The sequence below is a fragment of the Lithobates pipiens genome, unplaced genomic scaffold (assembly GCF_037356315.1).
Source record: "Lithobates pipiens isolate NorthernLeopardFrog02 unplaced genomic scaffold, aLitPip1_a1.2 Scaffold_16, whole genome shotgun sequence".
Classification (NCBI taxonomy): Eukaryota; Metazoa; Chordata; class Amphibia; order Anura; family Ranidae; genus Lithobates; species Lithobates pipiens.
The window spans coordinates 271,242,576-271,258,850 of record NW_027507748.1 but is presented as its reverse complement, the minus strand read 5'-3'; the positions used below and the strand labels follow the sequence as shown (position 1 = coordinate 271,258,850).

Genomic DNA, 16,275 nt, shown 5'->3' with positions numbered 1-16,275 from the left:
AAATGAAGGTGTTTATTATTAAAGGTGAAAAAAAATCCAAACCATCATGGCCCTATGTGAAAAAGTGATTGCCCCCTAAACCTAATAACTGGTTGGGCCACCCTTCGCAGCAACAACTGCAACCAAGCGTTTGCGATAACGTGCAATGAGGCTTTTACAGCGTCCTGGAGGAATTTTGGCCCACTCATCTTTGCAGAATTGTCCTAATTCAGTTACATTAGAGGGTTTTCGAGCATGAACGGCCTTTTTAAGGTCATACCACAACATCTCAATAGGATTCAGGTCCGGACTTTGGCTAGGCCACTCCAAAGTCTTCATTTTGTTTTTCTTCAGCCATTCGGTGGTGGACTTGCTGGTGTGTTTAGGATCATTGTCCTGCTGCAGAACCCAAGTTCGTTTCAGCTTGAGTACACGAACAGATGGTCGGACATTCTCCTTCAGGATCTCTTGGTAGACAGCAGAATTCATAGTTCCTTTTATCACGGAAAGTCTTCCAGGTCCTGAAGCAGCAAAACAGCCCCAGACCATCACACTACCACCACCATATTTTACTGTTGGTATAATGTTCTTTTTATGAAATGCAGTGTTCCTTCTACGCCAGATATACTTGGACACACACCTTCCAAAGAGTTCCACTTTTGTCTCATCGGTCCACAGAATGTTGTCCCAAAAGTCTTGGGGATCATCAAGATGTGTTGTGGAGAAATTGAGACGAGCTTTGATGTTCTTTTTGCTCAGCAGTGGTTTTCTCCTTGGAACTCTGCCATGCAGGCCATTTTTGCCCAGTCTTTTCCTGATGGTGGAGGCATGAACGCTGACCTTAACTGAGGCAAGTGAGGCCTGCAGTTCCTTGGACGTTGTTGTGGGGTCTTTTGTGACCTCTTGGATGAGTCGTCGCTGCGCTCTTGGGGTAATTTTGGGTGGCCAGCCACTCCTGGGAAGGTTCACCACTGTTCCATGTCTTCGCCATTTGTGGACAATGGCTCTCACTGTGGTTCGCTGGATTCCCAAAGCTTTGGAAATGGCTTTATAACCCTTTCCAGACTGATAGATCTCAATTACTTTCTTTCTCAATTGTTCCTGAATTTCTTTGGGTCTCGGCATGATGTGTAGCTTTTAAGGATCTTCTGGTGGACCTTACTGTGTCAAGCAGCTCCTATTTAAGTGATGCCTTGATTGTGAACAGGTGTGGCAATAATCAGGCCTGGGTGTGGCTAGAGAAATTGAACTCAGGTGTGGACAACCACAGTTATAGTATGTTTTAACAAGGGGGGCAATCACTTTTTCACACAGGGCCATGATGGTTTGGATTTTTTTTCACCTTTAATAATAAACACCTTCATTTACAAATTGCATTTTGTGTTTACTTGTGTTGTCCTTGACTATTGTTTAAATTGGTTTGATGTTCCGAAACACTTAAGTGTGACAAACATGCAAAGGAACAGGAAATGAGGAAGGGGGCAAACACTTTTTCACACCACTGTATTTACCTATTTTGTTTTACAAAGTGTATCAAGGCTAATGATATAGTTGCCATGGGCCCATCCATGTAATTATCGCCCTTCTTAACAAAGCACAGTGCAATGTGTACAACTTCAGAAGTGTCAGCAAATCAATCAGAAGAGGGTTTTTAATAAGCTATAAAAATGTCAACATGAAATCTTACCCCCTTTAGGACATCCTCCATGTAATCTCGGAACTGCATGAAAAGATTAATCTTCCAACTGGTGTTTGAATTAAGTGAATTCACCTGAATGCAAAACAAACCATAACAATGGATGTAAGTAATATTCTATCCTTAGAGTTAACCTGTCAGCTATGTTAAACTTTTTAAAAAAGTTAGCAATTTAAAACTCTTATGCCCTGTACACACGATCGGACTTTCGTCTGAAAGGTGTTGGCTCAAACTTGTCTTGCATACACACGGTCATACAAATGTTGGCCAACAATTATGAACATAGACGTACTAGACATACTAGGTGGTTTTTCAGCTCTTTACGCCACCCTTTGGGCTCTTCTGCTAATTTCGTGTTGGTAGAAGTTTGGTGAGTGTTGATTCACGCTTTTCTTTTTGCGTTTTTTTTTTCATTTTGTGCTTTTCAGTTCATTTCAGAATGGCCGTTTGTCAACCAGACGTTGCGGAATTGGAGGAGATAACGCGTTATCTATTATTAGCCTTGGAGTTATTGCTTTGACATTTTTTTTTGGTTGAATAATGATTTGATCTGGTGTATTTTCTATATTTTTGGATGCAGAGAATGCACTTTTTGGTTAAGTTCTATTGGGAGATAGCATGTGTAAGTTGTTTTTTTTTTTTTTTAATGTACAATAAAAAAATTGTGTAGAATAATGCTTGGCTATGTGTTTTAATTCAAATGACAGTTTCAGAGTAGGCAGTTACATTTAAAAAAAATACAATATAAAATTGACAAGGGACACCAACATAGTTGTATCTTTGTTCTTAAAAACTCGGGCATAATGAAGTTGTGGTAACTTGCACAAATAAAAAAAAAAAACGAATATTATTCTTGATATCACTAGAAAAACAAAGTCTTTAAAAATTTGTTTGCAATAACTCCATCAAGTATCACCAGCAAAGCAGCTTCATTATTATCCCATTAAAAAAGAAGAGAATTGTGCGCTGCATTTGGAGATTTCAAGATTTGCCACGTCACAAATGTTAATTCTCCATTATGAACAGCTTCTGCTTCTGAACATGCATGTTTGTTTTTTTAGATGCATAGAATGCACTTTTTGGTTAAGTTCTATTGGCAGATAGCATGTCTAATTTGACTTGTTTTCTTTTTTTAATGCACAATAAAAATATTTGTGGAGAATAATACTTGGCTATGTGTTTTACTTCAAATGACAGTTTGGGAGTAGGCAGTTACATTTTAAAAAATACAATGTCAAATTAACAAGGAACATAGTTGTATCTTGATTTTATAAACTATGGGATAATGGTGCTGTGGTAACTTGCACCAAAAAATAAATAATATAACCAGGGGTCAAGTCCTGGGGAAAAATGTGTGGGAACTCCGACCCAAGATCCACTCCCCCACAAAAAAAAAAAAATGATACGCTCATATGCACGAACGCTTCAAAAGCGGTATTTTTCATCCAATTTTCATATTGTGTGTATGAAGCTTAACTGTTTGTATTTCATTGAGGGTGTTTTTTTATATACTAACTACAAACATGAATACGATAATTCTCTGAATAATCAGCATTCATTCAATTGTGCTTCCATGCAAATGTGAACATCATGTTCTGATCTTTATAGGGGAATGTTATTTTGTATATAGTGTTTATGTGGTGAGTTTACACTTTTCATTGAACAGAGTTTGGATAACACAGGGTTAAACGGAAAGGTCATAAATTAACTGCACATAATCTGGACAGAATGCTTGGGGAGATAGTGATATATTCCTGCTTAGGAGATGTATGTTAGCTTGGGGGGACGGCAAACTCTGCAGAGCTCCAACACACACTCGCTGCTATTCCAACCCTTCACATATTTCCACATAAACTTCCCTCCTGGCATTAAACTTTGCCAGGTATTGTGCTCAGCTTACCACCCCAAACTGATGTTCCTCCCTCAGCTCACCTCTCTCCCTGCATGTCCTATGAGCAGAATAGCTGTGCTCCTCCTCTGGGTTCTCTCATCATATGGCACTGAAGATAGAGGAGGGGGGATTCAGCGGGACACACAGAGCAAGTATGCAGGAGACTGGGGGGGGGGGGGGTGAGGAGACAGAAAATCAGGGGGGGCCAGCAGGGAGGAGCGCATCACGAGAGGTCTGCCTAAATACAATCTCTTAGCAGCAGGGACCTGATCTACCCGTCAGCTAGCTGTGATTGTCAGGTAGTTTGAAGAGGAAGCTGTCATGGGGCCCCCTACTAGCAATGCCTGAATGGTCAGTCCACCCCTGTTGTGTGGTACTTACTATTGCGAGCTGTGTTGACAGCTGCTGGTGTAGCACCTTCCACACAGCTTGCATACTTAAAAGTCTTGCAGAGCACGGCTGCTAACAGGAACTGAGTTCCTGCTGTGGAAAAAGTGCAGGAACTCCGTTCCCATGCGTTCCCGCAGGACTTGAGCCCTGAATATAACGCATATTAGTTTACAATAACTCCATCAAGTATCACCAGCAAAGCAGCTTCATTGTTATCCCATTAAAGAAGAGAATGTGCGCTGCATTTGGAGATTTCAAGATTTGCCACGTCACTCATTTTAATTCTCCATTACGAACAGCTTCTGCTTCTGAACATGCGTGTTTGTACTTTGGACTTTTGTCTGACAGACTTGTGTACACACGTTCAGAAGGTCCAACAACACACATGGAAATTGTCTGTACACACTTGCCTACTGTTACAGTGTTTTCCAAGAAAATACATAGTCCTAACAATGCTTGCCAATACAGTTTTAATTGCCTGACAATGAGCAAGTGTGGCCAAATATGGGTGTGGAAATTATTGTAAATGAATGATCAATGACATCAGACATGATCCAGGGAATTAATTAGGCTTCCTGTACCATTGAAATGGCACAATAAACTGTCAGGTGTGGCCAGGAGAGGGGGTGGGCAGGAGGGGAAACTGCCCTGGGCACAGTGAAGCAAAGGGGCAAAAAATGAACACAGGGTGGTAACCCATTTTACAGCATGTATTATTAGTGGGGGAGAGGGCCCAATTCTGCATTCTTGCCCTGGGTGCTGGGTGACCCTGTCCTGGTACTGGGAGTGGCATGCACAGCATTAACTAAGCAAATAGACCTGTTTCAGGTGTATCTGTGCCACCAGTGCCAGTTTATATTTCTGAGTGAAATAGAAACTAGCACAGGGTCTGCCATAACCATCAGACAGAATCCAAAAGTTTTCCATATAGAAAACTGCCGCAGATTTCTGTCAGGTATGATCTTGTCATTCGGCAATGATTACACTAAATGAGCAGAGCCTGCAGGGTGAACAACCCTCTTCCCTCCCACATTGAGCCAAGGGGAGGAAGCACAGCAGAGCAATCAGAGCAGACATCTCCAGTTTAGAAGAGTGGTACAAGCTTGTGCTTGCACCACTCTTTGTTAATTCTCTCTGATGTGCTTGTATTTTGCAACAATGTCAGGTAAAATCATTCATCATTTCTAGGGCCGAAACAACGAATCGATTAATCGACAAAAAATCGATTAAGAAAATAGTTGTCAACTATTGAGCTGAGCCAGGCCATTTGTCTGAATAGATGCAAATAGCCCAGCTCAAGATCGAGTACGCACAACTGCCCCCATATGAAGCTGCTTCCCATTGGGGGAACCTAATAGGGGGAAGCCAGGGTTGAAAGCAGGAGGCGCCCAGAAGAAATCAGGGGGCCCCAGAAGAAGTGGTCCAGGGCTGCTCTGTGCAAAACCAATGCAAGGAGCAGGTAAGTGTATTATTTTTAAACAAACAAAAACCAAAGCTTTACAATCGTTTTCAGTGAGACATTGTCATCTTCATTTGTCAGCAGTAAGAACAAAATGCCCATGTATGCTTATTTCTGTAAAAGGGCTGATTCAAGGATACTGGAGATCGGTAAAAGACTTTGTGATCGGCTAAGGTTCAGTCCATATGGCCATATATGGACAATCTCATTAACCAAACATGTCCATATTAGGTCAGCAATGTCACCAGCATCCATATCCCCTTGTTGATTGCAGCTGTGGGTGAAGAATTCCATGGCCGCAGTAAACTGGGCAGGTGGTCTGCTGTCATGTGACAACGTCATGCTGGTATGAGCCAATGTGGGTTTGTCCCAAATCTTAGCTTATCACTACACAATTTTTTTTACAAAAAATATTAAGGTGGATAGGTTGCTACTGGTAATATTTTAATTTCTACGGTTATTGTCTCAGCACTGCAAAATCTTATGGGCATTTGGCAGGAGGGAGGGACCAGGATCGCCAGCAGGAGACCAGAGAAGAGGAGGATCAGGGCTGCTCTGTGCAAAACCATTACACAGAGCAGGTAAGTATGACATGTTTGTTCTTTTTTTTATAAAAAATGTATTGCCTTTCATGTAACTTTACGCAGCCAACAAAATGTTGTACTACCGAGCTACACATGCAAAAACTGATCCCTTGCTTAGCGTGTAAGTTGTTTTAGAATCTTTAGAACAAATAAATTATAATAATCTATTTGTTTATCACTACATATGCAGATGACAATAATTTGATCATCACAATAAAATTAATATGATTAAACATTTAAAAGACAAAATAAATAAAAAATTGGGCAACGCATAATGAAACTGTTTAACTCAAGCATTCCTTGCACTTGCTTGAACTGCATTATTTCCTGACAACTTAGCAGTCAGAGCCACTCCTGTCTTAAGCACACATAAACTGAACGCAGTGAAGCTATGAAATGATTCACAAAGGAAGGAAACCTAGGCAAATAAAATCTACTTTATTATCTCTATCACTTGGTCACCTCTTTGCAGCCAGGGTTGTCAGAGAGCTCATAGTTGCTAGCGTGCAAGGGTTGTCCTGCATTGACTGGGTTAAGATTCACCTTATCACCAACCACCACCTGTAATAGAAATCAAATATTACTTACAGATTTAGTAAACATTTCACGGATATAATATGTTAAAGCCCATGTGTTAAACTAGAAATTCTTAATCTAAGGTATAAGTAATACTCCATACTTACAGTATATTAGCTCATACATATTGAGGTAATACAACAAAAAATTGAATCTCATATATACAAGTTTAATTATGAGTTAATAGTAATTTTTTATCCACACTCTTGTCCAAAAGATTTCCACTTGTTCCCAACTTTTTACCCTTTTCCCCCCAGTTTTCGCCTTTAAATTATGACATTTATCTTGTTTAAGTTAGAGCAGGAAAGGGTTAGAAACACTGTTAGCTTGTTGTTGCTGTCTGTGTCCAACTGGAAAGGTTCACTTTCACTTTCTGTTATGGTAGCTATAGTCACCAGGACGAAATCTCAGTGCAAACCTAAAATATAACAATTTCTACCCAAACAAGAGAACAGGGGAAACATGATCATGTGACAGCTAAGGTGGGATTTGTACTTCTTTTTGGAGATTATCTCCATGCATTTGAACATGAAATGAGGGCAAATCCGCTTGCAATAAAAACCTGACAGACCTGCCATATCTTAGCCACAAAATCCAAAACTAGGAAAAAAGCTGGACATTGTCCTCCAATCTCCATATTGAATTAAATCCCCAGTTATTTTTCAGGCGCTTTTCTTACATTGTCTCCATTACTGCGCAACTTCCAAAATGGTTGAATAAAGAGCCAGGAGCCTTCGTTTCCAGTTGCATCAAGTGTCACCCGCATGGCATTTTTTTCCAGAAGTGCCGGAAGACGCTTATTTACAGTGAGGTATTTATTACTCTTCATGTGTAGCAGCTGTAACATAACACAGATATTGTATGTCTGTTAGTCATTGCATGACAACTGTATGAAATTTAACAAATGTCTCTTTGGTACACTACCATAAGCAAAAGAAAAATGAATAGACATAACAAAAATATTATTATCCTACATGGACGCATAACATTTACAGCCTCTTCATATCTCTACTTTCCATTGTGAAATATTAGTGTAGAATAATGGCCATTGTTTTAAAACAACTCATGTATTAGGAATTTTCCACCAAAGAACATCAACAGAATGGAAATGCAGGCCTGCACATATTTTAGTGCAACCCACCAGATTGCAGTGTGAGTTCAGCAGCACCTAGTTTACTTGTGCTTGACATTGTAAATCTGTGCTTGTATTAACAGCATGGATGACTATGAATTCATTTTATACATGTGTATGTATGTCTACAGTGTGTATGTATATATTTTATATATATATATATATATATATATATATATCATCTGGTCCTGGTGATTTATTTATGTTAAGCTTCTCTTCTTTCCGGACTCCAGCCTCTGTTAGCCACAAGGCTAGATCCTGTGACGTGTTACTAACAATACTGTAGTGGTCGGTGTATCCTACCTTTTCCCGTGTGAAGGCGGAGGAGAAGAAAGCATTTAGTACAGCTGCCTTCTCCTTGTCCTCTGTAACCAATTTCCCTTCCTCGTCCTTTATGGGGCCAATGTGTTCCAACCTTATCGTTTTACTGTTAATATATTTAAAAAACCTTTTTGATTATTTTTACTCTCCTCCGCTATTTGTCTCTGATAGTCTTTTTAAGCCACCCTGATTGCGTTCTTACACTACTTTTGGCATTCCTTGTATTGTTGGAATGCTGACACTGATCCCTCCGCTTTGTACTTTTGAAAGGCCATTTTTTGTCCTTAATATGACATTTTACTTTTTGGTTTAGCCACCCAGGTTTAACCTTTGTTCTTCCATATTTATCACCCCTTGGAATGCACTTCAGTGATACTTTTATTTAATATGTTCAAAAAAGCATTCCCATTTTTTCTCCGTGTTCAATGCTTCAAGGATTTGGTCCCACTTAATATCCTGTAGCGTTGAGCGCAGTTTAGAAATGTTGTCTTATTTGAAATTTTGTGTTCTTGTTCTCCCCTTGTGCCTCCCTTTCCTATGATTTCTGCGGTTCCTAAGTTGTCCCATATTTCCACATCTGCAATCTGATATGTATCATTTGTAATTAACAGATCTAGCAATGTGTTACTTCTAGTCGGGAAATTCCCCAGTTGGGACATGAATGAGTGGGCTGTTCCTTCTGCTCAGTCAATGTCGGGATAGTTGAAGTCCCCCATTATGATGACATTTCTCTGTCTTGCTGCCATTTCTAACTGTAAACAGAGATCCAACTCCACATCTTCCCTCAGGTTTGGGGCCTTACCCCCACTATTTATTTCCCTGGTTACTTCCACCCTTTGGAGTTCTACTCATACGGACTCCACCTCACCCCTTGCCCCATTACTGATGTCATTCCACTCTTCCACGCGTAAATCATTTCTGATATATAGACACACCCCTCCCCCCTCTACTACCCTCCCTGTCTCTTCGATATAAGGAATACCGCTAGATGTTTGCCAGCCAGTCATGTGAGCTGTCAAACCAGGTTTCTGTTATTCCCATGAAGTCCACATCCTCCTCGTGTAATAGCAGCGCCAGTTCCTCCATTTTAATGACTAGGCTCCTGCCATTTGCGATCATTCCCCTGCAAATTCAATAATATGACAAATGTTTTCTGGTTGTTTCCCAGGAAAAGTCCAGGGAACAGTTTGAACTTCCATTCCAGGATACATGTTTCTCAGAATGGAAGGTCAACCGTGGCACAATGTGCTAGAATTTTTCTTATAGTTCAAACTGAAAACATGGAAAGATGCTATACTTAATTTTTAGAAAATAAAAGATTAAATTTTCCGTAGGATGCTGGAGAATGACAAGGATATTTATGGTAGTGAAGTGTACCTAGCCATCTATCACACCATGCTACAGAAAAATTGTCAGGTTTGTGTTCTGTTATTTTGAAATGCACATGGGATAAGTAAAGTAACTGTAGCTGCTAGTATTTGAAGAGTCAACATGGTGAATCCATGTTCCAAGCAGCAATCACCCTAGCATAAGTGAATCTGTGAAAACCGATGCCTCTTAGTAGCCCTAGCCCTTATTTTTTTCTTACTTAAAAACATGTTATAGTTTTGCAATACTCCAGGAAATAAGTACGGAGAACAGCTTACCTGTATCACACTTCCATATTTTACCACTTCACCATGCACCTTCTTATTTTCTGTGTCATTTTGTTTTTGCTCCATTTGAGCAGCATGCTACAGATACAGAAAAACACACTTCTCAAAAATGCTGGACACACAATAAACAACATATTTACACAAAGTTAGATATAAAGTACAAATAAAGCACTCTCTATATATAAGGATAGCTATGCTTTTGAGATAACATATATAAAATTACAACACATGTCATTTTTCAATTTAGCATAATGAAAACTACCCACTTGATCTGTCTCGCTCACACCACAATGCAAAATATGTAACCCATGGCAAAGCACTTTATATGTATGTTGTAGTGAGTTGCTAAATCATTATTAATTGCACATCAGTGCATTTTGGTGCACAGTGTAATTGTCCTGCGTTTTATAGCGAACTACGCTTTGAGAAATAAATCAGATGAGCTATGTTTTGATGTGATATCAGGGTGTTTTTTATTTGTGTGATAAGGCCAAAATGACTGGGCTTTAACAACAATCTGTATATGTTGCACTTTTTATCTTTCACACTGTACGTTTTTTTGTCATTCAATCAGTAGGCTGAACAAAAAAAACCTCACAGATTCCTGCATCCACACAAGCCATGTGCAAGAATCTCCTTTGCTATTTTATTCTGACAGTAGGGACTCCCCCCACTGGCAGAATACACTGATCAGCTCTACAGTCATTGGCTAGTCTTTAGCAGGACCATTCAACAGAAGGAGATCTAACGACTGGCTTCTGTTGAACAGGGATACACACAATTCGAAGTTCGTCTGGTTCCTGTGAATTGACTGAATTTCGATCCGTGTATGGGTGGTGTAGTGAATTAGTGGATGGCGCCACCATACAATCATCATAAAATAAGGATCTTCACCAACCCAAGTTGGTATAATGATAATTTTGTCCTTTATTCACATAAAATAACAGGCATTACAGGCTGAGATTTTGGGACCTTACAGGATCCCTTGAAAAATGTCCCAAAACGTCGCCCTGTGATGCCTGCTACTTTATGTGAATAAAGGACAAGATTATCACTATACCAAGTTGTGCTATCATTAAAGCCGGCCATACATGGACTGAAATTTGGCCGGTTCAGAAGGGATGGGTGAATTTCCATCCATGTATATGGGCAGGCTGATTGTACACCAGTCAATCCATCGATCAACTTGTGTACAACCAGCCTGTCATTTTTTTTTCAGTGCCGCAGCCTATAGCCGGCAAAACTTACAATTGTATTCTTATGGCAGGGAAGGCTCCCCGCTGTCAGAATACAATGCCACAGTGGGATGGATTCCCACCACCCCCCATCCATTGCGAATGTGTGAATGGAGCAATTGGATAATTTTTTTTGTTCAACCCGCTGGTTAAACAAAAAAAATAAAAAGCTTAATGTATAGGCTGCCTTAGGCCCCATTCACATAGGGCATACTAATGTGTGCGCCCTCGGAGGGGCCATGCATGGGGATGCACAGGAATCCCTGTGCCAGCAATTATATTGATATCAATTGGGACGCAGAGACTGCATGAACACAGATACTGCTCCCAATTAAATATACATGAATGGCCCCGAATGTACACTTGTGTGGGTCAATACAGTACACCCCTTGTGAACGAGGCTTAAACGTTAAGCTTAAACGAAATTTGATCGAAGGAAGTAAGTGGAATCCATATGTTAGCAGGACACAATGAAGTAATTAAAAAAAAATCTTGCAATGTGTGTAACAGACTTTTTAGATTTTTTTTTCTTGGCTTTCTGTTAGCAAAAGTTGAGTTAAAACATTACTAAACTATTTTAATAAAGCAAGGTGCAATATGCAATTTATAGAATGTATCATCGGGGCAAAATTAGAATCTAAACAAGTGCCCTCTTAATTCTCAAATTGCTGGCTGCAGGTATGTGATTCTACTAGCTGTGGAGATAATCTAAATGTGTTATAAATAAAGGAAGCCATGCCAGCATCGTCAGGAAGCTCAGCATCAGGAGCTTCCTGATGATGCATTATGTGAAACGCGTTGAGACATAGCAGAGCGATGCGCACGTCATTTCCTGTACCTGGTTATTGGAGCATCTTTTGATTGGAACACACGCAGGCTTGTATACGGAAACTTGATACAGATACTTGACACAGATTGCTGGAAAAACTGGGTGCCAGTCTAAGGGCACCTCTAAATGTGAGTTAGCATTCTTGCATGGATGTACAGTTTTAAATTGAATAAATATGTTGCACATCAATGGCCTTTTCTAATTGCATGCTTGCATGAGGGGGAGAATTACTACATTGGCTACAAGACCCCTGGTAGATTGAATGAGTGGAAACATTTTTTAATAACTACACTCTAAACTTGTTGGTCTTGTGAGTGAGGATAATACACCTTACTGGTGGAGAATAAGCATGCTGAGCATGGAATAGAATTGAAGAATAAAGTTTAATGGTGTAAGGACACTAAGGAATCACGATTTTGGATCGATGGACATTTTTTATTATTATTTTTCACAATATGATTATTATTTTTGCAAACTATTCAGCTGTATGTTAGAGTGAATATTGTTGTGATCACAGTATTTGGTTGATTAGATTGGGGCTTTTTGACTAAGCTGGCATCGCTTCCTTTATTTATAACACATCGAGGTGCAATATGCAAACAGTTTTCACAGCAGTTAAATCACTTTTTACTCATCTGACTTTAGTAAAAATGAAATTTCATTCAAATCTCTGGATTAATATACTTTGCATATCACCAGTGTCCTCTGTGTTGACCTTTTACAAAGTACCCATTTCTTTTATGCTGTGCTCATTTAGCCACTTAGTGAATAACCAAGTATAGCACACAGAGTAACAACAATAAACATATCTGGAGAGTGAAATATATGATCAGATGGTAACAGTTTGGCAAAAGGGTGTTCCGCAAACTGCCCTCTAAAAGCATCTATTTATAAGAATTTTATCTTTTTGCATCATTTAAAGTGGTAGTAAAGCTCAGACATGAAAAATGAACAAAGTACAGTACATCCCACAATTGTGTGTATTAGCCTAAATCCAAAGCACCAAGTGTGGTTCCTGTCTGTTCTATCCTCTCTCTGCATGAATCATTGATGATAGATTAAAGAAGACACACACATCCCCCCCCCCCCCACTCCAGCACACAGCAGGTGACTTAAGCCTCAGCTCTGTATGTTTTCAATAGCCTGTGTACAGGGGGTATGTGTTTATCAGATTACATGGGGTTCTGTGCACTAGTTGCTCCTACTTTCTACTGCTGAGAAATATCCTTTGATATGAGTGTTGTAGAAGGCTCTACAGGATAAATTACTGCCGATAAGCAGGTACAACATCAGTAGGAGGATCTGTTTCATCTCTGTGTATCACCTAAAGCGAATCACTTTACAACCACTTTGAAGGAAATTAGTATTAATTTCAACCAAAAAAAAGTTTTTATCGTATGGGAAATTCCCAGGCTAGATAGACAGACAGACAGAAAGATAGAGGGACAGATATAGTATTACCTGCAGTTTCTGAAGAAGGAGAACATCTGATATTTTTTCTTTTTCTTGTTTGGCCTGTTTAGCTTTCCAGTATTGTTTCTGAGAAGAGTATCTGTTCATGGGACATACCTTAAACAAGCAGTCTGGGAAGACATGGAGAAGGGAGAGTAAGGTGGATGTTTGCAGAAATAACCATGTGCAGTGGGAGATAGGTATGAAAGAAGGGTTAAATCATTGATGAACAAAATATTGGATCATTGTCATCAGGTCAAAAAGTGTTAAAAAATCTAAAATGTTATGGTTTTCACTGGAACGGGAAGAGAGGGGAATATTCTTTCAATGGGGATATCTGTTTAGATGACAAAACTCTAAAAACAGACCATAGATGGTTCGAATCTTGGCTAGTTTAACAGGGACTGGCCGAGATTCAATCCTTGTATGGGCAGGCTGACCCACGTCAATCCATTGACCAGCATGTCGAATTTCTAGCATGCAATTATTGCCAGTGACTATAGCCACTAGCAATAATCACTGTGTTCTCCTGGCAGGGAAGGCTCCCTGTGCCATTCCCCCCATAGGGGGAACACAATAGCTCAGCGGAAGGGATTTTCCCATGAACACTGACTGTGTTGTTGGGGGAACCAAGCAATTTAATTTCCTGCATCTCTTGGGAAAATCGCATCATCTACGGCCTGCCTAATGCTGCCCATACATTATACAATTTTCTTGTACAATTTTCCTACAATTTACCAAAACCATTTAATATGAAGTCAAACCTAAACACTTTCAATTTGTATGCAATCAGGCAGGCCCTTGCACTACACTGAAGCTGAAGGTAAATCTAAAGGAAATTGAAAATTGTATATGGGCAGCTTTAGTGTAGAACATTCTTTGTTTTCAAGATTTCCTCTCATATTCTGTTATGTTCTAAGGAAAGGAAGTGAAAAAAATCTAGAAACAAAAGCTTGTTTTACCCCTTCCCCATTATATCTAAAACTTAAAATGTCTTTAATCTTCTCGTTTAAATGATGCCAAGCCAAATAATACCCTGATTTCCTTTTATCTTTTTGGAACTCCAATAGTATGGTATTCTTGACAAGTAATTTTGTTCTTTGTTTTAAAGTAGGGAAATGCAGAACTAAATGCTGATAAAGGGTAAGCTGTAGCATAGCTCCCTATGGCAAGAGGGGAACTTCAAGCCTTTAGTACACAAGCAGCAGGAAGGGTTTTGCAGCTGCATACAGAGATTACCCTCGCGATGATAAGGGAAAAGACACAGACACCGACACTCATGTTCTGTTTTTGCTAAAGTTTGCCATACATTAGTAAAATTTTGTTAGAAAATTTTCATTTTAAGAATGTTTGTTTCATTTTCTAAGCATTGGTGGGGTCAAAACGACATTAGTTTTCTACTACAGGGATGGGAACATTTAAAGGAACTGGATGTTTTTTAAATGGAATGGAGAATGTGGTTTTCATTTGGGAAAATCCACTAACTCCAAAATTAAATGTTAATAGCAAATTCTAAGCCCTTGGCGCCGGCCACACGCAAATATGTGGCCTCTTGGCGCCTGGTCCTTGGTGCCGAGGGGCCGCATATTTGTGTGAACTGCTGACCATACAGCACTTACCGGCACCTAACCGAAAGCTCCCGATCGCAAGCAGCCAATTTCGGATCACATGACCGCTGTGACAGCCAATCACGGTGGTCACGTGCTGTTAACCCCCGCCTCCTGGCATCATAAAGGGCTGGGAGGCACTGACATTAATTAGGAGGATAAAGTAATTTCAAAAGACATTTGTCCTGTCATCGAATGTACTGATGAGAAATTTTGCACAAATGTTCTTACAACCATTCATTCAAAAATCGTCTAGTGTATGGGCCCATTGACACCAGAAGCTGCACATAACTGCATGCATTTGACTGCATGTTTACATGTTTACAAGTTTTTGGGCTTAGATTTCTTGGCTTAACGAGGCATGGTGCAGTGCATTTGAAGTGCATTTGTAGCGTGTTACCTGCGTTTGTGGTGCGGAAAAATGCAGCATGCTCTACTTATCTTAACTGCTCTGAACTGCACTGCAATCATGTGAACTATGTCCATAGGATTACTTTTATTTTGGGCTGTCTATGCAGATGGAGTGCAATTCAAAATGCATCAAACTGCAGCCAACTACAATCAACTGCGTCCGTTGTGAAAGAGCCCTATGGCAAGTTGAAATGTAATAAGGGTAGTACATGATATAGTCTGATCCCCACCAACTCTATAAGTTATATTCACCTTGGCTTATTCAAAATATTTGTCTAAGTCTCTAAGCTAAGCTGTACCCCTAGATGTACCTTTTGTTTTTAGATGTATTTCTACCCAACATTCTGGGAATTAGAAGGCCGGTATCATTATTAGCAAGTGTTTCACATTTTAGACTACTAGAACAACTAGTTTTTCTTGGTCACAGTTGGTCTCTGCTCACAAATTAAAAGAAGAAGAATAAAAAAGTCTCAGATGTCATAGAGTTTCCAGTTAAAATAAGTGCAACGATTAAAAGTTGTAAACATCAAAGTGATATTGATGCTATTTTGAAAAGGAAAAAACAAGCATACTCTGCTGAAATTGCATTGTCTGGAGGAGATAGTCTTGTTTTATTTTTTTCAGAGAAAGAATGCAATTGGTGAGGATGGCTGTTATGACATTATAGTGTTAAAGTGGTTGGAAAACCAGTTACACCACTTGTATTTACAGGTTAACCTATAATAAGGCTTACCTGTGGGTACTGTAACTATCTCCTAAACCTGCATGGTTTAGGAGATATTTACCATATACTCTTTTGCTACTGCCATCGGTGCAGGCGCACTGAAGAAACGGCTTGATGGTGTCATTTCTAAATGGCCTGTGCCGTGACCAGCGACTCCCGCACGCATGCGCGGGAGTGACATCATCGCGGCTCAGGCCAATTACAGCGCCGGAGTCCTCAAACCCAGAAATAACTCCAGGAGACATGTCATTGGTCACAGCGGTGTATGGGGACCGATGCAACAGCTTCGATCTAAGGTAGTATTCTATAATGAGTTAGTATGCGATGCATACTA

The 16,275-nt window shown here is 39.8% G+C and overlaps 1 protein-coding gene across 3 annotated transcripts in view; it reads right to left on the bottom strand.

Moving 5' to 3' along the window:
• ITPR3 (inositol 1,4,5-trisphosphate receptor type 3) overlaps positions 1-16,275 on the bottom strand; it is a 406,280-nt gene that overhangs the window by 342,049 nt on the left and 47,956 nt on the right. For all 3 annotated transcript variants that reach the window (XM_077481406.1, XM_077481407.1, XM_077481408.1), the window contains exons 3-7: positions 13,209-13,330; positions 9,675-9,761; positions 7,255-7,413; positions 6,462-6,560; positions 1,667-1,750 (exon numbers count right to left, since the gene is read on the bottom strand). In XM_077481406.1, coding sequence (XP_077337532.1) covers positions 1,667-1,750; positions 6,462-6,560; positions 7,255-7,413; positions 9,675-9,761; positions 13,209-13,330 — 551 coding nt within the window. The remainder of the gene's footprint in view (positions 1-1,666; positions 1,751-6,461; positions 6,561-7,254; positions 7,414-9,674; positions 9,762-13,208; positions 13,331-16,275) is intronic.